This window comes from Eriocheir sinensis, chromosome 40, assembly GCF_024679095.1.
Source record: "Eriocheir sinensis breed Jianghai 21 chromosome 40, ASM2467909v1, whole genome shotgun sequence".
Classification (NCBI taxonomy): Eukaryota; Metazoa; Arthropoda; class Malacostraca; order Decapoda; family Varunidae; genus Eriocheir; species Eriocheir sinensis.
Window position 1 is genome coordinate 13839272 of NC_066548.1, and position 13309 is coordinate 13852580.

The 13309-nt window shown below is 41.5% G+C and overlaps 1 protein-coding gene across 6 annotated transcripts in view; it reads right to left on the reverse strand.

Moving 5' to 3' along the window:
• The window catches only part of LOC127009389 (proton-coupled amino acid transporter 4-like), a 68418-nt gene that overhangs the window by 31690 nt on the left and 23419 nt on the right, over positions 1-13309 (reverse strand). For all 6 annotated transcript variants that reach the window (XM_050882458.1, XM_050882459.1, XM_050882456.1 and 3 more), the window contains one exon: positions 3019-3120. In XM_050882458.1, the coding sequence (XP_050738415.1) occupies positions 3019-3120 (102 nt within the window). The remainder of the gene's footprint in view (positions 1-3018; positions 3121-13309) is intronic.

A 13309-nucleotide genomic window follows, 5' to 3' on the forward strand; every position in this document is an offset into this window, starting at 1 on the left:
ACCCTCAATATAATGGACTAATTGGGGGGCAACTTAGCCCATTAATGATGAAAGTCTGCTATAAGTGGCGGAAATTTAAAAATATGTATAATAATACCAATGAACCTAATAAACGTAGGTATATAGTTTTATATTGGGTATGTTGTCTGTACAGCCGCAAAGCACACTTGGCGATGGACTGTGGGGCACTGAAGCTGCCAGGTTGGCAGTGGAGCCCTGCGGGGGGGCCATATATATATTTTTTTTACGTGCCAGCCTAAAGCGCCGGTAGGTTTTCTTGAGGGGCCTGGATGGTAGTTGGCCCTAGCCCATTATGGCACAGGTAAGTGTTTTATAGTGGCACCATCTTTTTTTGGCTCATGCTGCCCTCCGGAGCTCATTCTTGATTCACTTCGATGGTTTCCTCTAGAGTCCGGGTTGATGGGTGGTTTTCAGGATGTGGGTGGCCTTAACCCTTTCTTGCGCGTGGTGCAGACGCGACTATCCCCTCAGGTGCAGTCAGGCAGCCCAATGGGGGGTCTCTTTTAACCTCTGTATCTCAAAAACTATTCATCACATCTAAAAACCAAAAACACCATTGGAAAGAGGAGGTCCAGATCTATAGGAGTCGGTTATGTATGCCTCTCTTGCGAACATACATGCACGTTCAGGGAGTGTTGAATGTGAACACTTACGGGACGATCAGCCATATTGAGAGAACTGCGGACATCTCTCCTTGAGATTCTAGCAAGGGAGTATTGCCAACTGCAATATTTACAACTATTTGGTCAAAGAATCAGTCAGGTGATATGTGAAGCTATGCAAAAATGGCACTATATTGGGCAAGAACATCCACCAGTTACTCGTCCGTAGATTTGCCGCGCTGGGCTGATATGATTTTCCACCAAATTTAGTGTAGAACCCACTCAATTGGTAACCCTATGTTGTGAGAATTAGTGTTGGAACACTCATACGTGGGAGATTTGAGTGCTGGTGGAGCTCGCAGCGAGCGTTTAGCACCACCAGCAAATACGCCTAATGCTCGCTGCGAGCGTTTAGCAATGAAAGGGTTAAGCCACTCGGTGGTGACTGAAAAGTCCCATGTCGTAGCGTCAGATTCGAACCCACATCACGCAGTGAATGTGGGGCCCGCACGCTAACCACTCAGCCATCGCTTACCCAAATGGGAATGGGTAAAATTTTACAAATGCACCCATCTTGCACTGGCAGACGAAACTATTTTTTTATTATTGGGTAGTTTTCGGTTGTTATGAAATAATCTGCTAACTGTTTCTGTCACAAATCATTAAATGATTGACTTTTCAATGCCTGTTGTACACCCGCCGCTGCCTGCTGCTGCAGCCGCAAAATAGCTCACAGAGAAGTTGAACTTGCTTACTGTTACTTACTTAAAAAAAACAGGCAAATTAATGTTTTTCCTGCTGTGCATCCCCCCAGTGCGCATGCATGGTGGACAACAGAGCAACTTAATTCTGCAGCCCTGTCCCGTCATGCACTGTGTATTTCTGCCACCCCACACCACGTGCCGAATAAATCTAAACTAACCAAACCTAACTTAACCTAACCTAACCTACCTAACTGGGGGGCTTCGCCCCCATCGACCTCCTTAAAATGTGTCAGTACCGACACTCACAAACACTTCACTATTTTCCATTACATTTATGTCCTGGATTGATGCATAAAACTTTCATGTGGTGTAAATACGTTCTTCATTTGAATGGGAACCACAAGGAAGAATATATTTCATCAGGTGGGCTGAAAAAGACTACAATAATTGAAGGATGGGACAGTAGATAAAGAGTGGAGGGCGAGGTGGCTAGCAGACACTATTGTAGTTACTGGGCATGGTTGATTCAAAAACTATTCTGTCAGTCCCCGTGGATTACTGACCCTCTGACCTTGTCCATTATATCCAAAATCCGTTATAAGCGGGTCCATTATATCGAGGGTTTACTGTATATCCAATGTCTAAGCTCATGGAGACTAATGACTTGTGAATGGTAGTGACCCATTTCCAGAGGTGGGCACCCGCTAATTTTTTGTTAGCCCGCAATTTGCAATTCAGCTAACTTTGTTGGGCATTCCACTAATCACTAATCCGCAAATTTTCCGGCTTTGCCGATCCGCTATTGCAAATCAGCTAATGTTAACAGTAATGAATTTTTTTAGTCCACTAATGAGGTCCGCGACAGTCCACTAACCAATTTTTAGTCTGCTAACCCTTTATTGGTAGTTAAAAACATAATTTCCAATAAAATTACCTTACAATTTATATATTTATTTATTTTATATACAAATACAAATACAAATACTGCAAGAAATACGTCCTTAAGACTCGGCGAGTTAATGTAAACTGCCTCCCATGCAGACTGCTGGGACAGGCCGGCTGCGCTAGACAGTTCTAGAATATTCCCGCCCATGCAGCCTGGGCAGCATGCTGCCTACATGCTGCACAGACTGGCTGCACATCAGACAGTTCTAGAATAAGGTGGCCAGATTTTTGGAAGTGAAATGCGGGATGCTTTAATAAAATAAAAAAATTCTGGGACAGTGCATGAAATCCGGGACATTTTCGGGACAATTTTATTTCCAGGATGAACCATTAAAATCTGGGACTGTCCCGGAAAATCTGGGACATCTGGCCACCCTAATATAGAAGTTTCTCCACTTTCAAGAATATTCTTGAATTTCACGGAAATTTCATTGTTGGCGTTTTTTTAAAATTTGCTTAAGCGGACTATAATTTTGGCATTCTGCGAACTGCAAATCCACAAATTTTTAAAATTTTCCGCTAACGTTATTTCACTTTTTTTTTTGTTAGTCCACTATTAGCGGATTAGCGATTAGCGGACTTAAATTGCGGAATGCCCACCTTTGCCCATTTCAGTAGGTGATCCTTAACCTTGACTCCAATTGATTATTATCTATTATCTTAACACATTATCTATTATCTATTATCTTGACACTGCAGGAAATAATAATTATGGTCTACATATAAATCAAAATTTTTATTCTTACCTTTAATGATCTAATCATAGAAATACCTAATAATGGTATTATTAAGATGGCCATGTATCCATGAATGTCTATTTCATTCCCCGGAAACTGGCAATCAACAACCTGAAAGGAAGATAAAAATCAATCAATCTATCAATGGGGGCATACGCAAAGGCCATCTCGAGTCGAGGCCTCTTCACTCCCCTAACAAAGTCAGTTGGGTAAGTCGCAGTCATGTCAGCCTGGGCTGCTGTCAGACATCACTGTTTTCCTTCTGTTGTTCGTTTGTTTATTAGTATTTTTACTTGTTTTAACATACATAATGAAAAGGCAACTGTCTGCAAACAAACTTATTAAACTATTATGGTATAGGAACATACTGAACACATTTTTTTTTTTTTCATGTCATTGCCAATGGCACCTGTAGGCTGCATAATAATGTGCATAATAGTAATAATGATACAATTACATCAATTGAAACTTATCAGTGAAGTCTTAGATGTTATAGAACATAATGTCAAGACATATAAGCTTCTTGATGGGTCAAGGAATATACATATACAAGTGTAACACACACACACACACACACACACACACACACACACACACACACACCAATGCATGAACCTACCAACTTTGGAACAGAGGAGAGAAAGGGGAGACTTGATAATGTAGTTTAAGTTGATGAGTGGTATGGATACGGTAGATGGACTGATGGAGAGAGAGCAAAGGAGAGGATTGAGAGGACACAACAAGAAGCTGAGAAAGGGAACATGCTTGAGAGACAAAAAGAAGTACAGCTTTCCTCATAAAAGTGTGGATTTGTGGAACAGTTTGGAAGAGGAAGTGGTGGAGGCAAAGAGTGTCCACCAAATGAAAGAATGATTGGATAAAAGTAGACAAGGAGACAGGACTATCTGAGCCTAGCTCAGGCCCTGTATGCTACAAATAGGTAAATACACACTCGCACCAATAATGTTCTTGATTTATATCAATGACATGCCAGAAAGAGTAAAAAGCTACATGAGCTTGTTTGCTGATGATGCAAAGCTGCAAAAAAGGGTAAGGACGGAGGAAGATTGTATGGGGTTGCAGGAGGATCTGAATGCAAAATGTGAGTGGAGCAACAAATGGGAAATGGAATTCAATGCAAACAAATGTCACATACTGAGGATGGGAGAAGGTAAAAATAGACCCCTGAAATAATATAAAATGGGTGAAAGAGACATAAGGGTGGTTAAGGAAGAGAAAGAGCTGGGAGTGACAACTCTGGATTCTTTGATGCTAGAAAAACACATAAACAGGATATTTGGTGATATATATAGACTATTGCAAAATGTTAGATTTGCATTCCACTATATGGATACAGAGATGATGACAAAGATAATAAAGGCAATGATTAGACCAAAGTTAGAATATGCAGCAGTGGTATGTTCCCCACACACAAAAAAAGGATGTAAAGAAACTGGAAAGGATTCAGAGAATTGCAACAAAAATGGTACCAGAACACTCAAGTCTGCCACGTGAAGAAAGATTGGAATGCATGAACCTGCCAACTTTGGAACAGAGGAGAGAAAGGGGAGACTTGATAATGTTGTTTAAGTTGATGAGTGGGGATATGGTAGATAGCGAGGACTTGATAAAGAGCAAAGGAAAAGATTGAGAGGACACAACAAGAAGTTGATTTACATAGATTTACATAGAAAATCAGACCACACAGACCCCATGGTCCAGACTTGGTGGTCTGTCCTTAAACCTAAGTGATTTTACATTAATCAGAAGACTCCAAAACGTTGCATTTCTACTCTAGTTGATATTAAGTTGAAGGAAGTGACGGTCGAGCTTATTTTTGAAGGAGTCAATCGTGTTACACTGGACCACTGATGATGGGAGCTTATTCCATTCTCGCACTACAACGTTGGTGAAGAAAAATTTGGTGCAGTCTGAATTTACTTGTCTACATCTGAGTTTTACGCCATTGTTCCTCGTGCGCAAAGTGTCATCGATCATAAACAATGTTGATCTGTCTACATTCGTGAAACCATTAAGTATTTTAAAACATTCGATCAGTTTTCCTCGGAGGTGACGTTTCTCAAGAGAGAACATGTTAAGGGTAGAAAGCCTTTCTTCGTAGGATTTGTTGCGCAAGGAAGGGATCATTTTCGTCTGACGCTGAACACCTTTTAATTTAGCAATATCCTTTGCATGGTGGGGAGACCAAAACTGTACCGCATATTCCAAGTGGGGTCTGACTAAACTGTTGTAGAGCGGAGTATTACATCTTTATTCTTAAATAAAAGTTTCTTTTAATGAAGCCCAACATTCTGTTCGCTTTATTTGCTGCATCTATGCATTGCTTTGAGAATTTGAGGTTTGACGCGATTTTGACCCCCAAGTCCTTGACGCATTTAACTCTTTTGATTTTAACGCAGCGCATTTAGTAATCAAACTTTTTATTCCTCGGTCCAACTTGAAGGAACTGGCACTTGTCTACGTTAAAGGGCATCTCCATCTATCCGACTGCTGAAATTTTGTGCAAATCCTCTTGGAGGCTTTGCCTGTCTTTCAGTGAGAACCGAGTTACCAATCTTTGTGTCGTCTGCAAATTTACTAATGCGGTTATTGAGTCCAACATCCACGTCGTTGATGTAAATAATGAAGAGCACTGGGCCAAGAACCGAGCCCTGAGGGACGCCACTAGTGACAGGCGCCCACTCTGAGTTAAATCCGTCAATCACTACTCTTTGTTGTCTGTTGCTCAACCAATTCGCGATCCATTGGTTTACCTGACCGTCAATACCTATTTGTTTTAATTTGTAAAGTAATTTATGATGCGGGACTTTATCAAACGCTTTCTGGAAATCAAGATAGACTACGTCCAGTGATTTGGTTACGTCATAAACAGTGAAGAGGTCGTTATAAAAGGTTAATAGATTTGATAGGCAGGATCTTTTGTTTCGGAAGCCATGTTGTGAGTCCCCAATTAATGAGTGGCTTTCAAGGTAACTCACTAAAGGGAACATGCTTGAGAGACAAAAAGAAGTACAGCTTTCCTCATAGAAGTGTGGATTTGTGGAACAGTTTGGAGGAGGAAGTGGTGGAGGTGAAGAGTGTCCACCAAATGAAAGAAAAATTGGATAAAAGTAGACAAGGAGACAGGACTATCCGAGCCTAGCTCAGGCCCTGTATGCTACAAATAGGTAAACACAAATAGGTAAATACACACACACACACACACACACACGAAGGTATGGTGAAGGAAAGACTAGGAGTAGTAGGAAAAGAAAATGAAGACCTGAAAATGATAATGGATAAGGAGGAAAACGAGTTAAGGAGGAAGTGCTGGGTGAAATGAAGACTTGGAAGGTAGAGCACGAAAAAGCTAATATAGACTTTAAGCAAGTAATTGAGAAGCAACTAAAAGAGGAAAAGGAAAATGTAGAAAAAGAGGTGGTCAAGGTCATTAAAATGAATGAAGATTTAGTAAGAGATGTAGCAGATATGAAAAAAAGTGTAATAATATTCGGAATGAAAGAGAAGAACATTACTCAGAAACCTAAAAGGGAGAAGGAAGAGCTGAAGTCAGTGAAGGATCTACTGAAAAACTTAAATGACGATGAAATTCAAGACCTGGAGGATGAGGTAGAAGAAATCTATAGAATGGGCCCTTACATAGAGGGCAAAACAAGGCCGGTTAAGCTAAGACTGAAGTCACAGAAAGTAACAGAGGAAATACTATACAGAACAACTAAACTAAGAGAAGTAGAAGAATGTAAGGAAATATACATAAAGAAAAATAGAATTGAAGAAAAAAGGAAGAAATGGAACGAACTTCTAGCAGAGGGAAAAGAAAGGAATAATGTAAGGTCTGAAGAGGAAAAAAAAGAGCTATTTTTTGGGGGAAAGTTCTGGGAGATCGCATCAGAAAGTGGTACATAAGGGAGATGAAAGAGAGTGAAAGTTAGACAAGATCGATGCAATTAAGGGATTAAGTGTGATGTATATACAAATGTAGATGGAATATCTAGTAAGCTGGAATTACAAGACTATCTACAAGAGAAGGAGCCCATGATTGTATGCCTAGCAGAAACTAAACAAAACGAAGTCATCAAAATAGTGTTTGATAAAAAATACAATGTATGGAGGAAAGATAGAGTGGGCAAAGGTGGTGGAGGAGTGATGATAATGACAAAGAAGGAGTTATTAGTAAAATCAGTAGTATATGGAGAAGGAAAAGCAGAAATAGTAAGTGTAAATCTGGAGGACAAAAACAGAAAGGATGACAATTACAACAACGTATGTACCACCTAGAACAAACTCATGGAGTAAAGAAGAACATGAAATCATGGTTGAAGATACCATTCAGAGTTTAAGTAGAATACTCAAGGCAAACAAAAGAGTATTATTAGTTGGTGATTTTAATTGTAAAGAGGTAGATTGGGAGATGTTTGAAAGCGGTGGTGGTGATATGGCATGGGGGGAAAGATTTTTAAGACTGATGATGGAAAACTTGATGATGCAAAGGGTGAAGGAAAACACAAGATATTGAAGTGATGACGAACCGGCGAGACTGGACCTGGTGTTAACAAAAGGAATACACTTGAAGGATGAATTAAGGTATGGATGCCCTCTGGGAAAGAGTGACCACGTGATCATAGAGATAAAAACGGAGGAGGAAGGAAGTGAAGAGGATGAATCATATAAAAGAAACAGGTTAAACTATAGGAAGGCAGATGTGGAAAATCTTGGGAAATATTATGGAGAGCTGGACTGGGATAAGCTAATGAGAACAAGTGAAGTGCAAGAAAAGTATGATATTTTCATGGAAGCGTATAAAACAGGTGTTACGAAGTTTGTACCAGAATACAGACCTAAAGAAAAGTGAAAAAAGGATTGGTTTGATGCAAGGTGTGTTAAGGCAAAAGAAAAGAGACATAGCATGGAAAAGATTAAAAAGAAATAAAAACCAAAGGAATAAAGAAGATTTTAAGGTAGCGAGAAATGAAAACGTGAAAATAAGGAAGGAAGAAGAAAAGGGATATGAAAAGGATATTGTGGAAAAGTGCAAGGAACAACCAAAACTATTTTATAGATTCATAAATGGAAAGATTAAACCAAGAGAAACAATTGAAAGACTGAGCGACGGGAATGTGATAATCGATGATCCTGAAGGCATGGTTGAGTTACTAAACAAAAAGTTCCAGCAAGTTTTTACTAATGAATCAATATTTAATGAGCCACAAGAAAACAAGATAAATCTTCATATGGAAGAAGTTACAGTAATTAAAGAGGATATATATAAATTCTTGGGGGAGCCTGAAGAGAGGAAAGCTGTAGGACTGGATGGAGTCTCAGGGTATATATTGAAAGAATGCAGAGATCAGTTGGTTAGACCAATATTTGACACCATTAAATGCTCAATAACAACTGGTACAGTGCCTAAGGAGTGGCGGAGGGCCGAAGTGGTCCCTATATACAAAAGTGGAAGGAAGGAAGAACCCCTGAACTACAGACCTGTATCATTGACCAGTGTAGTATGTAAAATATGTGAGAAAGTGATAAAGAAACAATGGACGAGATTTCTAGAAGAGCATAATTTAATCACAAGTAAACAGTAATAATTCAGAAAAGGGCACGCATGTGAGACAAACTTACTGAGCTTTTACTCAAGAGTGACAGATAAAATACAGGAAAGGGATGGATGGGTTGATTGCATCTACTTGGACCTGAAGAAGGCGTTCAACAAAGTTCCACATACAAGACTGCTATGGAAACTAAAAATTAAAGGAGGATTGAAAGGGAAAATGAAGGACTGGATGGAAAGCTACCTAAGGGGAAGAGAGATGAGAACAGTGGTTAAGGACATAAAATCATAATGGAGAACTGTAGAGAGTGGAGTGCCTCAGGGATTGGTATTGGCACCAATACTTTTCCTAGTATATATTAATGACATGCCAGAGGGAGTAAATAGTTATATGAGCCTGTTTGCAAGGAAAGGAAGATGCTTGAAAGACAAAGAAATATAGAGGTTTGGAACAGACTAAGTGAGGATGAACTATTGGCGAAGAGTGTGCAAAGCTTTAAGGAAAAGTTGGATAAATGCAGATACGGAGACGGGACCACACAAGCGTAAAGCCCAGGCCCTGTAAAACTACAACTCGGTAAATACACACACACAGTGTAATGTACCATGTGCCTTGCCACAAAGCAAGGCTTTGTTGTTTGTTGAAACCAATTGTAATATTCGTATCATACCTGTCATTTAAATATAGATAGCATATCATATGATATTCAAATTCATATTCACACAATATAACACATTCATATTCACATCAGATAATATGTTTTTCATCATATCCATGTCATATCATATCTTCATTATAATCACATCACATTCAAAACAGGTTATCACATCCCAGTAACATGGTAGTTATTTATATTCATTTCTCATTCATATCATATAACCATATTTTATTCATATTCATATCATATATTCATATCTTTTACATCTATACTCATATCCATGTTACATATTTATATTCATAGAATTATACGTATCATGTTATTCATATTCATTTGCACATCACATATTGTAATGTGAATAGAATAATTAAAGAATCACATCATTCATATCATATTCTTTAGTAATTAATCATACCATATACATATTCATATCACATAGTCACATTCCTGTCATAATGCATAATATTCATATATATTCACATCAATGAATATTCATATTCATATATAATACATGTGTAATACAGGCTATTTTATAAACTATATTATTGGTTATTATAATGCCAGACAAACACTCATCTTCCTTTATTTCAGCCATCCGTAATGGATTTCAAATCTAATGACTGTACTAACTATACTTATCTGATAATGCTGAACATATATCATGTAGCTACTTAGTTTGTTGCTTCGTTGGTGGCACGCAGCCACTTGGCGGACACCTCCTTGTCTTGAGGGAAGGGTCCTGTTTTGAAGTTTCCTTCACAGTAAGGCACACAGCACATGTATGGCAGTATTGTCTTAGTCTTAGTAAGCAGCACAAAGAATGCTAATGTTTACAAGTTTTTCAATGTTTTCGACATCAATAATGCACAAAACAGAGAGCATGACATTTCCCGACCGCAGCTGACCCGACATTACCTACCACTACCTGTGCTACGTCACGGCCAACTGACCCCCCCAGTGAAGGAGCCTCCCCCTCTAGTTGGCCTTGCATACGCCAGGGGGAGCATCGACTCGCCCACCCTACGACGCCAAGTCCTCGAGTCCATCTGGGTGAGTCTCCAAGCAGGCCCCTTTCCCATTCTGAGTACCTCCTGACAAGATCTATCAACTTGCTCAAGCCACAAACTCCATGGGCATCCCCTTGACCTCCTCCACTCAGGATTGTCTCTGACAGAGACAACCCGATGAGCAGGGTCAGCTTCTGGGTTATGTGCCACATGCTCATATAGCTGGAGGTGGCATTGACAGATTATGCAAGTAATGTATGTCAAATCAGTCTCACAGAGTAGTCGCCGATTTGACACAAAGTCATTCCAGTGATATTCCATGATTCTGCGTAGACATTTATCATCAAAGGCATCAATCCACTTCTCCAAGTCCCTATTTAGTGTCCATGTCTCACAGCCATAGAGTAAGACAGGGAGCACAAGGGACTTGAAGATTCAAATCTTTGTCATTCTACAAAGGTATCGACAACGCCATATGTCATGCCCCGGGAGTTTATTTTCTCTTCTTCCTCTATTTTCCTACACGTCCTCTGTGTGTATCAAAACACACAAAAAATTAATCAAGACAAGGTGAGGGTATTCGCTGGCTGCCTGGGATTGAACCCGCGACCAACGTGACGGGAGAGCCACTCCTTACCGAGTCGGCCAAAGAGGTACCCCACTGGCTAAGTGGGTTATGGGAGGCTTGTTCATCAGGCATAGTTGCCGCACTACACATATACTCATGCTGAGCAAGTTCATAACACTGTGGGCCAAGCCAATCCGCCGTAAGACTTCCTGGCAAGACTCACCATTGTTCTGAACTATGTTACCGAGGTATGTGAAATATTGCAAGATCTCAATGTCCTCGCCACATGCATGTACGGTTTCATCTAGCAAGCCTCCAAACACCTGAACCTTGGTTTTTGCCCAGGAGACCAGTCCCAAGGACTTTGCCTCCTCGTGCAGTGCCTTGAGAGCCATCATCAAAATTTTCTGTGACTCTGCCAGGATTACTGCATCATCGACAAAAACAATGTCAGTGACTCTGGCATTGCCAATGGATGCTCCACAATGACTCTCGTCCATAACTCTGCCTTGTACCCAGTCCATACAAGTGTTGAAAAGCGATGGGACAAGGACGCAGTCCTGCCTCACTGTATTCATGGGAAAGAAGCTGGACAAGCCCCCCCCCACACTTCACAGCACTCTCAGCTCCAGAATATAGGCCAGTCAGCAAACCAATAGTCCTTGCAGGAATCCCATGGAGTCGCAGGAGATCCCAGAGTGCCTCCCGATGCACTGAATCAAACACCTTGAGATCGACGTAGGCTGCAAGCATCCCCTGTCAGAACTCACATCGGCACTCCACAAGTACGCGAAGAGCTAGGATACGGTCAGCTGTTGACTTATAAGGCTAGATCCCAGACTGTTCAGGTCTCTGCAGCTTCAGCAACTGGCTGCAAATTCACATCAGGAATAGGTGGGCAAGTGCCTTGCCTGGTACACTGAGCAGTGTAATACCAGGGTAGTTGTTGCAGTCCTATTGGTCCCCTTTCCCTTTCTAGATAGGGATGACCAGCCCCTTCTTCCAGTCAGGAAAAATGGTACCAGATTGCCATATGGCAGTCAAGACCACATGCAACCTGCGGATCACAGCCTCACCTCCAGGTTTGAGCAGCTCCGCACTGATGTTACAGATACCAGGTGCCTTTCCACCCCTCAACTTTGCCACAGCCTCTCTGACCTTGGCCAGAGAGTGTGGGCTTTTGTCTATGGGTGGATTGGCATTAGCCACCTGCAACCTAGCAACTGGAAGCTGCCCACTTGGAGGGCCTGCCATGTACAACTGCTCAAAGTACTCAGCCCAACAAGCCCTCTGCCCATCAATGTCCGACACAAGGCAGCCATCAGCTGTTCGGATAGCGGTCACCTGAGGAGACATGGAGAAGAGCTTCTTCAGGGCTCAGTGAGCAGGTCGGAGGTCATTCGCATTTAAATGGCCCTTGACTTCCTCAGCGAGACCCCTGACACACCTTTCCTTGTCTCTCCTCAGGAGAGCTCTAGTCCTATATGACAGAGCCCTATATTGGTCCTGATTCCCAGCAAGTCTGGCAGTGTGACTCTATTCTCCAGCGTCTCTACTGAGGCAAAGCCACTCCTAGATCTCGGACGCTCTCCAATGCAATCCTTGGCAGCTTGAAGAGTCTCACATTTGAAGGTATCCCACAGTTCTACAGGGCCCTTGAGGGTGCTGAGCACACTGAACCAATTTGACACTGTCACTGTTTACTCCTGAGTCTTTCAGCCTCTCATGATGGAACACAGTATTGTTGAATCTTGTGATTCTTCTTGACCTGACATGTTGCAACAACAAGTCGATGGTCAGCTGCAAACAACTCAGCACTGTAGAAAACCCTGCAGCTCTGCAGAATCCTCCAACGAGTACTTACGAGGATGTTGTCAGTCTCCTTAGCTATCCCTCTGGCACTGCTATACCAAGTCCAGCAGCGAAGCTCTGGTCTATGGTATCAGGAACCCACAATTCTCAACCTCCTGGATCTTGCAAAATTCAGGAGGAGAAAGCTGTTGAACAGGGAGCATACACCAGGAGGGGCATCACTTCACTCACCTGCCAACTCCACCCTGGACAGTTGACCCAGGCAAGCCTCTGTGCAGTTGCTCTTCACATTTTAAGCCCCTCCAAGGATTGATCAACTTGCCCCAGCCGTGAGTCAGGTGGGCATCCCCTTGGTCTCCTCTGCTCAGGGTTGTCTCATACAGAAACAATCCTATAATCAGGATCAACGTCCCGGAAGTGTGCCACATGCCCATATAAATGAAGCTGGCGCTCATGGACTAAGCTGGTAACAGACCTCGATTTAGTTCCACAAAGAAGTTGCTGGTTTGACACAAAATCAATCCAGCAATACCCTATGATCATGCGAAGGTACTAGGTACTAAAGGCATCGATGCACCTCTCTAAGTCACTATTCATTGTCCATGTTTCACAGACAGGGAGCAGGGAGCACAAGTAACTTACAGATTCAAATCTGTGTCTGCATGCATAAATATTAACAACA